Source organism: Orycteropus afer, unplaced genomic scaffold, assembly GCF_000298275.1.
Source record: "Orycteropus afer afer isolate SDZICR_OR568_19922 unplaced genomic scaffold, OryAfe1.0 scaffold00083, whole genome shotgun sequence".
Taxonomy (NCBI): domain Eukaryota; kingdom Metazoa; phylum Chordata; class Mammalia; order Tubulidentata; family Orycteropodidae; genus Orycteropus; species Orycteropus afer.
The window spans coordinates 9,405,148-9,417,974 of NW_006921670.1; the positions used below are offsets into that span (position 1 = coordinate 9,405,148).

General features: G+C 55.6%; 1 protein-coding gene across 1 annotated transcript in view; it reads right to left on the reverse strand.

Annotated features, from left to right (window-relative positions):
* Positions 1–10,543: 10,543 nt before the first annotated feature.
* The window catches only part of SULT4A1 (sulfotransferase family 4A member 1), a 40,799-nt gene continuing 38,515 nt past the window's right edge, over positions 10,544–12,827 (reverse strand). The window contains exon 7 of the mRNA XM_007941735.2: positions 10,544–10,656. Within this exon, the coding sequence (XP_007939926.1) occupies positions 10,544–10,656 (113 nt within the window). The remainder of the gene's footprint in view (positions 10,657–12,827) is intronic.

Here is a 12,827-nt window from a genome sequence, read left to right on the forward strand (position 1 = left end):
AATCACAAGATAGGCAAGCAACATGGTAGCTCGCTGGATCAAGTCCAGGAAGAAGCCCAAGACCGGCAGGCAACGTGGCAGGCCATTGAGACGAAGACTCGGCAAAAGACAAGATCCAAAATGTGCCAACAAGCTGGAGACCTTCCTCAAAGCTTCTCCATATATACTGGCAGCAGGCCACACCTGAAGACGACTACTTACCTGCTCAGGGCAGATTCCGCCATGACGGTGACCACAGTCTCCTCATGGGGAATAACTCCATCCAGCTGCCCAGCTGCTCGGAACCACGGCCCAGCAAGTCGACACACAACCTCAACTATCACAGATGCCCTGTGGTGGATCTACTTTCAACAGGGCTGAACCTCCATTTTTTTGGTGACTTTTGTGGCATAGTGCCTAAGGCATCTGACTGCTAAGCAGAAGGCTGGTGGTTCAAACCCACCAGCCACTCCTCGGAAGCAAGACTGGGCAATCTACTTCCATAGAGACACTGCCTCAGAAACCCAAGGAGGGGGTTGCTATGAGTCAGAATCAACTCAACGACAGTGAGTTTTTTCAGTTTTTCCTTGTCTTGTCCAAGGTCCCATTTAGCATCATTTAAACCAGTAACACTCACTTCCCAGGACACTATCTCTACTCCTTTATACTCATGGCGTAAATGGACCCCTCAAGACCTTAGATGGTGACCTTGAGAGGCAACCTTGATACCCCTCTGACATCCCCCTCCCTCAGTCATCAAGAGTAGATTTGGGGGTCATGGAGCACTCTGTGGTAGGCATCTTCTTCCCATCCTTTTGATCATTCTGTACCTAAGCAGGACCATGTCATTAATTACCTCACAGTAATCAATAATGAAGGAGTCCTGGTGCCAAAGTCATTCAGCAGTCAGCTACTAAGGGAAAGGCTGGCAGTCACTCCATGGAAAAAGATGTGGTGGTCAGCTTCTGTGAAGACTGACAGCCTTGGAGACTTTGTGGGCAGTTCCACCCTGTCCTCTAGGGGCGCTGTGGGTCAGAATGGACTCCAGGCAGTGGGTGTGGTTTGGGCTTTGCTTCCATGAAGACTGACAGCCTGGGAGACCCTGTGGGCAGTTCCACTCTGTCCTCTAGGGGCGCTGTGGGTCGGAATGGCCTCCACGGCAGTGGGTGTAGTTTGGGCTTTGCGTCTGTGAAGACTGACAGCCTGGGAGACCCTGTGGGCAGCTCCACTCTGTCCTCTAGGGGCGCTGTGGGTCACAATAGCCTCAAGTTGGTTTGGGCTTTGCTTCCTAAAAGACTGATAGCCGTGGAAGCCCCATGGGGCAGGTCTACTCTGTCCTCTAGGGGAGCAATGAGTCAGAATCCACTCCCTGGTAGTGGGTTTGGTTTTTAATCAATAATGATGCTACAAACGGAGATTACACGTTTGTGTGGAGAAATAAACAGCAGGAACGGATTAACCCGAGAAGCTAAGCACTGTTTGTCACCACGCCTGTTAATAAAGAGGGGAGGGAGAGGAAACAGGTGAGACACGGGGGTGTGGGGCACAGACCCAGAAGCTGAGAGTCTCTGTGCTGTCTGCTAGGAAAGACTCTCGCCACTGCTGTCTTTGCGGAGCCTCATAAAATGGAGACCAGTCTCTCCTGAGCTGTCCTTCGAAGGAAAAGAATAGAATAAAATAAAAACAAAGGCAGTGGTAGCAGGAGCTCCTTTGGAAAAGCCACTGTGGTGGTTTTGTGTTTCTCTTTATGAAAATAGCTGCTCTCTCTCTCAGTTCTACCTTAACAGATGCTCAAGCTGCTCACTTGAGTTCAATCAGCCAGAAACTGAACCGCACATTTTAAACGTTGCCACCCCAAATAATTGACTATCATTTGTAAACAGAGGGGCATTTTAGCGTCCATTTCTGGATCAACATGGAGAGAGACGACAGACAGCGCCACTCAATGCCTGCCTTCCCCTTCAATGTCCCAGTTCACTATTAAGCTCTTAATTTCCTTTACCAGGCACTGGTTGTTTCCGTTCATGCAAACGGGAACCCAATCGCACCTCCCCTGCTCCTGAACACGGCTGCACAGCGCAGAATCGTGGCTTTCGGAATTTTAATGATTCCTGCCCTCGGAACATCCTCGAGTGGCAGTCTCAGAAGGATCCGCCCTCTGGAATAAAGACGCCATTGGAGAAGCCCAAGTTTATGTTGCAGACATCTGGGCAAACAAGCAAAGCCCTGACAATCGCAAGTAATTCTCTTTCCTAGGAGCCAAGATCTTGCAACAGCTTGTAATTAGTGCTGTTTAGCATTTAATTGGCTTTAGTTAGGTAACAAGCATTTATTGATTACCTGATAGGAACCGAGCGCTCTACTAAGCACAGCATGGGGGCAGAGAGATGACTGAGAGCCAGACTCTTCTTCTCGGTTTATAGTCTAATTGGGGCTGAAAATATATACTTTGGATAGGTAACTTGAAAACAGTGAAAAATGTTTTCTTAACCAAAGTAAACCAAAAGGCTGTAATAAAGAAGTGTTACTTGTTCAAATTGAAGGTTCTAACTCCTGGTATGGGAGCTCTGGTGGCATAGTGCCTAAGCCATTTGACTGCTCACCAGAAGGCTGGCGGTTCAAACCCACCAGCCACTCCTCGGAAGGAAGGTTGGGCAATCTACTTCCATAGCGATACTGCCTCAGAAACCCAAGGAGGAGTCGCTATGAGACGGGTCTGACTCAATGGCACATAACAACAACAACTCCTGGTAAGCTCCATTCTAAGCAGATGCCACCACATCTTGTTCCTTGATGGGAGTGGACACTTGCCCATCACTCATTCTCGGGGCTAAGGCATGTTCTCACCTCCCCTTCCTCTGGAGGGCCCCACCAGCCACTGAAAATCAACTCATCCAATCTGAGGACTCACCTAATGCCTTCAGTGAAAAACTGGAGGCAAGACGGCCCCATCAGTGTGCAAGGACCAATTCGAGAGGGTTCCCTGGAGACTGAGTTTTAAAGTGCAGGGTGAGGCAGGTGGTGGGCATGAAGTGGCAGCATTTAGAAACGGTGCGGAAGGCTTGCTGAGAGGACCAGCCAGTCCACTATAGCTAGGGAAGGGAACGAAGTCGGGGCTGACGTCAGGGAACGGGCTGTGTGGCTGGGCTGGAGAGGCTGCAAACGGCCTTCGTGGCTGTGACACACATGGGCTTGGGGGGCTGGCGGTGTGGCCGCTGACCAGCGCTAATTCAGAAACGCAAGGGCTCCAGGCAGCGTTCAGCACGTGGGATCCTTCGGGTCATCTACACGCTACGGTGCGTCTCTTTACGCTCACGTCTTGACACCAAGGAACGTGAAAGGGATGCGGTCCCTGAGCTGTAAGCAGATGGCTGCTGTGGCCAGGGATGGGAGGACAGGTGCAGGGGCACCCAAGAGCGGAGCCCTTCGCCCTCCCCAGTGCTGGGGGTGGGAAGGATTCATCAGGGAGGGTTCTTGGAGTAGGTCAGGCCTGGACCGAGTCTTAAAGGCCAAGCAGGCCCGACCCAGGTGGGGAAAGGCAATCCAGGCAGAGAACAGGCCAAGCAGGGGCCTGAGGACTCAGACCTTCCAGGAGTCCTCAGGCCAAGGGAGGTGGGCTCCAAGGCACTGACTGTATCTGAGAGAGCTTTTCTTTTTTTCCCCTGGATATCACATGTAGTACGGATGGTAACCGTCACCCACCTGTCAGTCTGTCCTATCACGGTGGCCTGTGTGTGGCTGTGAGGCTGGAGGCCGTGCCAGCAGCATTTCAAATACCAGCAGGGTCCCCCAGGGTGGAGCGGTTTCGGTGAAGCCTCCAGACGAAGACAGATAGGGAAGGGGGGCCTGGCAACCAACTGCCGGAGATTGTTGTTGACGTTAGGTGCCGTCGAGTGGGTTCTGACTCATAGCAACCCAGTGGACAACAGAATGAAACACTGCCCGGTCCTGGGCCAGCCTCACAGCTATGTTTGGGCCCATCGCTGCAGCCACTGTGTCACTCCATGTCACTGAGGGCCTTCCCCTTTTTCGCTGACCCTCCACTTCACCAAGCACGACATCCTTCTCCAGGGACTGGCTCCTTCTGATAACGTGACCCAAGTAGGTGAGATGAAGTCTGGCCATTCTCGCTTCCAAGAAGCATTCTAGCTGCACTTCTTCTGGGACAGCTTTGTCCGTCCCAGAGATTAGCCAGTGGAAACCCTATGGATCACAGCAGAACAGTGTCTGACATCGTGCTAGAAGGTGAGCCCGAGGCTGGAAGGCACTCAAATTACACAGTGGCCCAGCAACGGACCCAAGTGAGCCGTGACCGTGAGGATGGCATGGGACCAGGCAGCATTGTGTCTGGCTGATCATGGGATCACCTGAGTAGGAGCCAACACGACAGGAACCAGTCGCAGCAACACGGGTCATAAAGAGAACTGGGAGACAAGAACACTGGAAAAGAAAACGTTTTCTAACCAATTCACTGAAGTTTTGGAGGATGCACGAGATTGGACAGAAGCGCCTCTTGTTGGCTCTGTGAGGTCGCTCCTTTTGCAGAAACGCCTTTGCTCCCAGTATTTTAAGACTTCCACTCCCAGCTGGTGCCCAACGCCATGGATACATGTAAAGATGACAACTTCAAAGAGGAGCAAACTCATTTTCTGCTCGTTTTCTTATTTTTCAAACACATTTCGCATCCTCTGGCTTTCTGAGAGTGCTTTTAATAAAGCAGAGACTCGTTTCCCTCAGTGGTGAGGAGACAGATTTAAGGACTGCGACTCAGATGCTCACTGCCAACTAGCTCGTAAGGATCCAAGTGTGAGAATCAAATTGTCATTTGATGTTTGGATTTGGCACCAGCTCGGCATGCCTTGGAGACGGGGACTGTGGGCCCAAACTGTGTGGCAGGTGCTTCTGTGACGAATTCGCTTTGCCCCGGCTGGCGAGGTCTGTCACTAGCCTGAGTCGTGGTCCCCTCCCCCTCATCCATCAGCTCCTCTCCGGCACTGAACTGACAACAGTGAGACCACACCTAAGAGAGAGTGTTCGAGCTGGGATGGAATGTCAAGACACTGACCCGAGGCCTCTCCATTAGGAGACAGACACCGGCTTCCCCAGGGTCCCACAAAGATGGCAGGGATTTGAACTCACATGGCCCAACTTCCAGGCAAGGAGGAGCTGGTTCCTTAGTGTCCGTTAGTCCTTCCCACCTGGTGTGGTCCCTTCTGTTCCTCACCCTACTGACATCCTGCTCATGTTTCCAAACCTCATTCACACTCTTACTTCTTTTTTCAAAAAATTTTCATTGTGATTTGAGTGAAAGTTTACAGAGCAAATTCATTTTCCATACAGCAGTTCATACACATTTTGTTTCACGACATTCACTGCAATTCTCCACAACGTTAACTGTCCTCTTCCCACTTGCTCCTTGTAGTTACCTCTTCCCTGTGTCCTTCCCTCCCACGCATTCCCGCCTCCCGAACTGTCCCCCTGTGCAAACACCTCCCTTCTGTCCCACAATTGATTGCTCCAAGGAGTGTACCTCCCTGATGTAAATGTTCACCCCATATGCCTGTCTGTGGTTTGGCTGGAGGCCACAGGTGTGCGTTCAGTTCCTGACCTGAAGGGTTAACTAGGGGCTATAGTCTCAGGGGTCTCACCAGGCTCCATCAGACCAGCAAACCTGGTCTTTTTTTTTTTTTTTTTAAATGATTCTGAGTTTTGTTCCACATTGTTCTCCCATTCCATCCAGGATCTCCTGCACTGATCCCTTTCTGAGTAGTTGAGAGTGATAGTGGGCACCATCTAGTTCTTCTAGTCTCGTGGTCGTGTAGACTGAGGATTGCATGGTCCACTAGTCCCATGGACTACTTGCTTCCATGAATGTTTCACACTCTATTTCTTACATTAATCAATCACTCTGCCTTCCCTCAGGTAAGCTCTCTTTGCTTTGAGTCTCTGAGCACCTGCTCTCTGAGCCGTTACTTTGTTGGCCCCACCTCCACCTGCATTTAAACCGGGTCAAGGCATCGTTCCACGGGAGATACCAAAACTGCTCCCTTAGCCATCAGTGCGATGTTCTCCTCAATCCGCTCAAATGCACACAAACACTGGGCAGTGGAAAGGGAAGACCCTGGGAAGAAGTGAAGCGTTTGAATCGTGGTGCCGGGGAAGAATACCGAGTACAACGTGGGCGGCCAGAAGAACCCCCCCCCCCCGTCCCGCAGGAAGCACAGGGGGGATGCTCCTTAGAAGAGGGGCGGCTAGACCTCAGCTCACTGACTTTGGGCACGTCATCAGGAAAGACCAACCTTGACAAGCATGCCATATTTGGGGAAGTGGAGGGGTAGTGAAGACTCAGTGAGATGGGCTGACATAAGGGGGCCACCATGGGCTCAAACACACCGACGATGATGAGGACGGCGAAGGGCCGGCCACCCTTCCCTCCATCACACACAAGGTCACTGTCCGGGGAGCCCACTCGACAACAGCTAACAACAGCCAGAAGCCATGGACGTTAACGACCAGAAGAAACCTCAGGGGCCATCCATCCCAACACATTCATTCACAGGTAAAGGGGCGAGGCTAAGAGAAGGCAGGTGACTGGCCCAGGTGACTTCAGAACCAGGTGCTCTGATCCCCCACAGGGATTTGGGCCACAGGTCAGAGCAGAGCCCCGGGAAGGAGGAAGGTGGAGGCTAGATCTGAAGGGGCGTTACTGAGGCAGCTGTGTCCCCAGGCCCCGCATGGGGTCTTGCTCAGCACATACCCAATCCTTCCAATTCAAGGGTTAAAGGAAGAGGACGGGAGGGCCCCACAGGGACCCTGGGCCCTTTCACAGGGCGCCATGCTTCTCATGAGCTGTGCGGATTTTATTTATGCTTTCAGAACACTTCCTTTTCTAATTGTTGTTCTAAGCCCCTGAGGAAGTGAGGGCGGTTAGCTCCCCCACACAAATTATGAAAACGGCATCAGAGAAGTGAGCTGACATCTCCTCTCCCTGCTCAGGGCGCCATGGGACTTGGGTGCTGGGAGGGTCCTTAAGAAACAAGCCTGAGCCCTTTACGGCAGCACGTCTCCAGGCCTTTCTGCAGCCTGGGGAGAGGGGCTTCAAGCCGCCCGCCTCGAGGTGGATCAGAAAGCGCCTGCGCCACCCAGGGACCTCGGGAGGGTCCTCCGCGGTCCGTTGACAGACGAAGAAACTGGGCGCCACGGAGGGGAAGGAAAGGCCGTGCGCCACCGACCTGGGCCGGCGGGCGGCCGTGAAGTGCTCCCTGGGAGGCTGAGCCGCTCACCGGCCACGTCAACAGCTGCCTCCACACTCTGGAATCTTCCGGGCCTGGGAAGTCGAACGCGGAGGAAGCGCAGAGGGAGGCCTTGAACTCGGCCCGCGGCGCCTTCTTCCACAACAGAAACCCTTCGCCAGCTCCGTCTGAACAAACAGCCCTCCAGTCACCACAACAAACGAACGAACTAAGAAACCAAACCCACTGCCATGGAGTCCCTTCCGACTCAGCAAGCTCGTCGGTTTTCCCAGGCAGTACATCTTCATGGAGGTAATTGCCCAGTGTGCCTTCTGCAGAGTGGCTGCTGGGTTTGAACCGCCAACCTTCTGGTGAGCAGTCAAGTGCCTTAGGCACCGAGCCACCAGGGCTCCCCTCAGAGCCCCTCTCAAACCCCAGCTGCCCTCCGTGCACCCCTGCAGCTCCTCCAGCCCCTCCCCGCCGTCTTCCCAGCATTCCCTTCCCTGCGGCCTGGGCTGACTTCCTGGGGGGGTCTGGGCTCCCTTGGAGTGAGGAGGCAGCTGTGCACCTCAGCGCCTGGCCCGTGTCACCTCACGGGCGAGACCACTGCTCCTCAAGGAGCCCTGAGGGTCCTAGCAGAGCTCCCGGCCCCCACTGCGGCCTGAGTGGGTGGCAGTGGGGAGAGGCCCCTGCAGTCCAGTCTCACAGCCACCAGCCGCGGAACTAGGTCTCGCGCCTGCGGTGAAAAGCCACCCTGTGGCTTCCTGTTTTTTAGTACAAAACCCACACTCACGACCTGTGGTGCCCTCTGTAAGGTGCCTCCTGCTGTCCACCCACAATTGGACCTGCCACCGAGGCCCCGCAAGCCGAGGGCACCACCCCACCACGCCCCGTCTCTGCTCAAGCACCCCTCAGGGGCTGCCCCCGCCTCCACTGACATACCCCTCTCCTCACGGCCTCCCCAAGCACTCGTCAGCCCCCAGCCTCCATTGGTACCCTCTCCTCCTGGTTCCCCTCATGGTCTCCTTCAGCCTGAACTTATCTCAGTCCTGTTTTTGTATGATCACGTGTCTCCCCACAGGAAGGCAAACTCCACGAAGGCACGGGCCTTCTTGGGCCCCCGACCTTGCTCAGTGCCTAGTACCCTGCAGGTGCTCAAATACTGGCTGAGCGAGTGGACGAGTCTGTAGAACAAGGTGAACCAGCACCCATTCAGGAAGCCCATGGTCCACCAAGCTTGGGCCCCGTCCCACAGAGTGAAGGAATGAGCTGGTAAAGCAAGGTGAACCAGCCCAGCAGGTACCCTGTGGTCCACCGAGCTTGGGCCCCGTCCCACAGAGTGAATGGACGGATCAGTAGAGCGTGGTGAACTAGCGCCCTTGCAGGGACATAGCAGTCCACCATGCGTGCCGTCGTGCAGAGCACACCTGGGCCCGGGTCTGCAGCTGACTCACGATTCCAGGCAGGGCCTCGAGGACAGAGCAGACCCAGGCCCCACTGGCTAACCTGAGTGCTGTGTAATCCCAGACACCAAATGCAGTTTGTTTCGCCGGAGCCCAAGGCAAAACAGCGGCCTGGACTCTCCACCTGGAACTGGATCCCCACCGATGAGCATAAGCGCAGGCCAGTGCTTCCCCCAACGTCCTCGGTCCCGACAGTGGGGTCTCCCAGGGCTGGATCTCCCGGCCCCTAAGCCTCCCCGCTCCTTCTTCCTTCTACTCGCAGTGACGAGGGCAACGGGGACATGAACTCCACCCGCGCAGGCTAGACTGGAGGGCAAGGGCCCAGTTCTGCCCACGGCCACCCGATCGGGCTCAGCCCAGGAGCAGGGTGTCTGTCAGTGAGGTTCACACTGCGTTTCCCAAAGAGCTGAAGGGCCCATGCCAGGACCCCTAGCTCCAACCAGCACACACTGAACACAGAGCACGGGACGGAACGTGTGTTTACTCAGGAAGCAAGCACAGACGTGGAGCGGCGTGCTTCATAACGTCCACACGGGGCTGGAGATAGAAAAATAGAAACTCTGCAGAAAGCAGCGCTGCTCAGGGACGGAGAGGGTGCCGCCACACCCCCGTGAATGCCACCCCCGCCATCATCCGGCTTCTCCCGGCACAAACAGGGACGTGCCTCTCTGCACGTGCATCACAGAAAGGGACCCAGAGCCTGGACCTCGACGAGGCACTGCCCGCAGGCCACCGCGCTGGGTGCTTTCTAGTCATACCCCCAGCAGCAGCCAGGCTGCCACATGGGCGGGGAGCGCCAGCCCCGCTCCGCCGTCTGGCCGCCTGGCCAGGACTCCTCCAGCCAGACCCGGGGCCAGCGGCCAGCAGCCCTGCCCCATGCACTCCCTCAGATGCGCCGAGGGATGAGCAGAGAGAGACGAGAGACAGAACTGCCAGCCCAGGCTGGGTGAAACCGCCTGTCCAACCTGCAAAAACCGATTCTCCGGGAGCCGAGACCCTCAGCTAGAGGCTGAGCCACCGGGCGGGAAGACCCAGGACTCTCAGAAACTGACCGTGAAGCACCTGCTCGCTGGTCAGGCTTCAGGGAACGAGAACAAGGACACGCGTGCCACCCACTCTCTGTGGCCGGCTCCTCAGTCACCACGTTTCAGTGCCGCCCACTGTGTTACACCCCCATCTGCTGGACTCTTGAAGCAGGTGTCCCCAGTGGAACGTTCCGTGAGCTTCTGATGCAGAGGCCCGTCTCCCGGCAGCACGCTGCCAACAGTCGCTGCTTCGCTTTGGGAAGGTTAGAGAACTGACCCGGAGGGAACAAGCGTGTCTCCCCACACTCAGCTCAGGACGTCTCCTGGGTCCTCATCCTCGTCTCAGAGACCCTGCCACCTGAACGGCTGAGCCCCACTGAGTAAAACTACAAAAATAAAAGCGTCAGCACCGAGACCCTCCTACCCTCCAGGTGGGGCTCACTCTGGATCCCCTTGGAAACGCACGTGCATCTGGTTTACCGACATTTATTTAGATTCCCAGTGAAAAGCTCTATAAAATACAATAAACCATTGGGGCTGTAAAAGGCATACATCCTGGTTGCATATGTTACATACTTTATTCTCAGCATACAGTCCGTCCGTTGTACTGCGGCTGCTGTGAGGTTCGTGCTCACACAGGCAGACTGCAGATGCCACAGGCGAAGCGGCTGCCCCAGGTGGGAAACCGCAGCGCTCCACCTGCCTCCTCGCGACCCCTCCGCCTGCCCACCGGGCCGTGCGTGCTGCTTCCCGAGTCTGTCCAGCGAGTGATAAAGGAACGTGTACGGGACGTTAGCTAGCAGTGTCTGGGTATCGTCAGCATGCAAAGTGGCCGTTTCTGGTCTCACAAATAAAAGTCAAACGTGAGGTCACACTTCCCCATCTTCTGCTTGTACACCAAGTCAAACTTCTCGTTCATGGACACGGTGAAGATGTCCTTCCAGAGCCCGACTCGGCCTGAAATGCGAGAGAGAGCACAGGTGGTGGGTCCACTGCCCCCGGGCCTGGGGAACGCATCTGCGTGGACAGGTGGATTCCTGGGCCCCCCGCACATGGCCTATGACGCAAGACAGGCCGTCTGGACCACAAACCCGCCGGGTCCCCCAACGGTGAAAGGGCTGGGTGTGGCGGAGTACGGGCTGAGCCGGCTTGTCGCTGGGCCTGTTAGCTGGGCAGCCACCCCGCTGGTGAACTGAGTGCTCACAGCCCCTCTGTCCTGGGCTTCACTGAGGGCTCACTGCAGAAGGCCCGGCACCTGGCCCAGCTGCCCAGGGGATGGGCGCTATCTGCCCAGTGACTGTACCGCTGTGGGCAGCGTGGGAACACTGTCTTCCCTGACACGGCTGCCCACTCAGATGCCACAGCCCACTAGGACTTCATTTGCTTCTGGAGAACTTGGAAAAGGACAAAAATCACCCAAAGGCAGGAAATTCTGTGGCCAGCAGGACACCCTCAGGGCTGGGTCGAGGGCGAGATTTGGAGCTTGCCTGTCCCAGCAAACCCTGGGCGGGGATTGAAGCGGACACAACCGTTGCTAAAGATCGTGTCGGGGGGACTCCCGGGCCACGAGCCAGCATCGGCCCTGTGGCTCTGCCCCAGCCCGGCCCAGCGTGGCAGGCGTGGAGGAGGCTGGCCTCACACGCCACCATGCAGGCCGCAGCCCAATCTGGGAGCAGGACTTCGAGGGGAAGAGACAGCCCGAGTGACAAACACCTCAGAACTCCCTTCCTTGTTGACTGCCCCATCCTGAGTTTGCCTGCTCAAACACCGCTCGTGACCACAAAGCTGTCAGGCACGGCTTCCACACGCCTGTTACTAAGCTGTGAGTGTACCACACACAGCTCTGCCTCCCAGGGTCCTAAATGACCGGGGGCGGGACATGGGGGGAGATAGGCTCATCTGGAATGGTCCCACGGTCAGCATCTCCTCAGACCGTCCCCAAACACCCTTCGTCAGCGCCCCAATGCCCTCCGTGCCCCGGCAGAACCTCAGGATGAAACACACACCCCGAATGCTGAGCCAGCACTTCCACAGGACTTTCTCTTGGTGACGGAAAACTACCTCCCAGGGCTGGAGAGCGGAAAACCAAGAAATGTTTTTTCTCCTGCTACCCTCTCATGAGACCACAGGGACAGGGTTAGAAGCTTCTAGAGCAAACACACATTTCTCCATGAGTACTTTTCTCAGCTGAGGCAGCTGAGAGCCCATCCAAGGCATCACCTACCTGGTTAAGGGATGGGAATCAAGACAGTGCAATGCATGATGGGACATGAACCAAACTTAAGCAACGTGGCTGCTGCTCAGGCCCCTGCATCCACCAACGCAGGAGGTCTTCTGAGCAAAGAGGCCATGTGCTAAAAGAAAACAAAACCAAAGACCGGAAATAAAGCAAAACCAAGGTAAACAATGATAAAGCCGCCGCGTCAGAGGAGCATATGGGCAGGCCGTATGTCCTTGACGCCTCTTTTCCACACAAACGAACCAAAAGCGGTATTTTGGGGAAAGTCACATTCAAGGGTAACAAAACACAGTGAAAGCAAAACTGAAAAAGAGCAAATAAATTTTAAATAATAAATATTTGTGAAGATGCAGCCAGGAAATAAATTAGAGAGCACGTTGGTTGGTGTCAGCTCACTTCTCCTGAAGAGCGACTGCTTGTTCATTACTGCACTTTCTACCGGGCCCTTAGAGCTTCTGTCAGTCTGACGGGGCGGGCGTGTACCTCCCCTTCACAAAGAGGAAGAGGAGCGGGAGGAGCCAGCACCCCCACCAGGCACCGTCAGGGCACAGCCACGCTGACAGGACCAGCGCTGGGTCCCCTCCCTAAGTTGCACTGTGCGAAATGGCCCCCCAACACACTCACCACCTGAGCAAGTTCAAAGTCAGACAGCTGGGGCTGCCCAGGAGCACTGCTCCCAGAGGCCACAGGATCTGACCTACCAAGGGCACGGCCAGGTGGCCCAGGCCACCCTCCAGGGTCACCATTCAGGGGTCTGCAGCAGCACGGTGTCTCCAAGCTCTCCACGGAGCAGCTTGAGATACTGCAGGCTGAAGGGCAGGGGGTGCACCCTGGGTGCACTGGGAACCCATTCCTGCCCGAGCAGTAGCCCCAACTAAACTGCTTCACA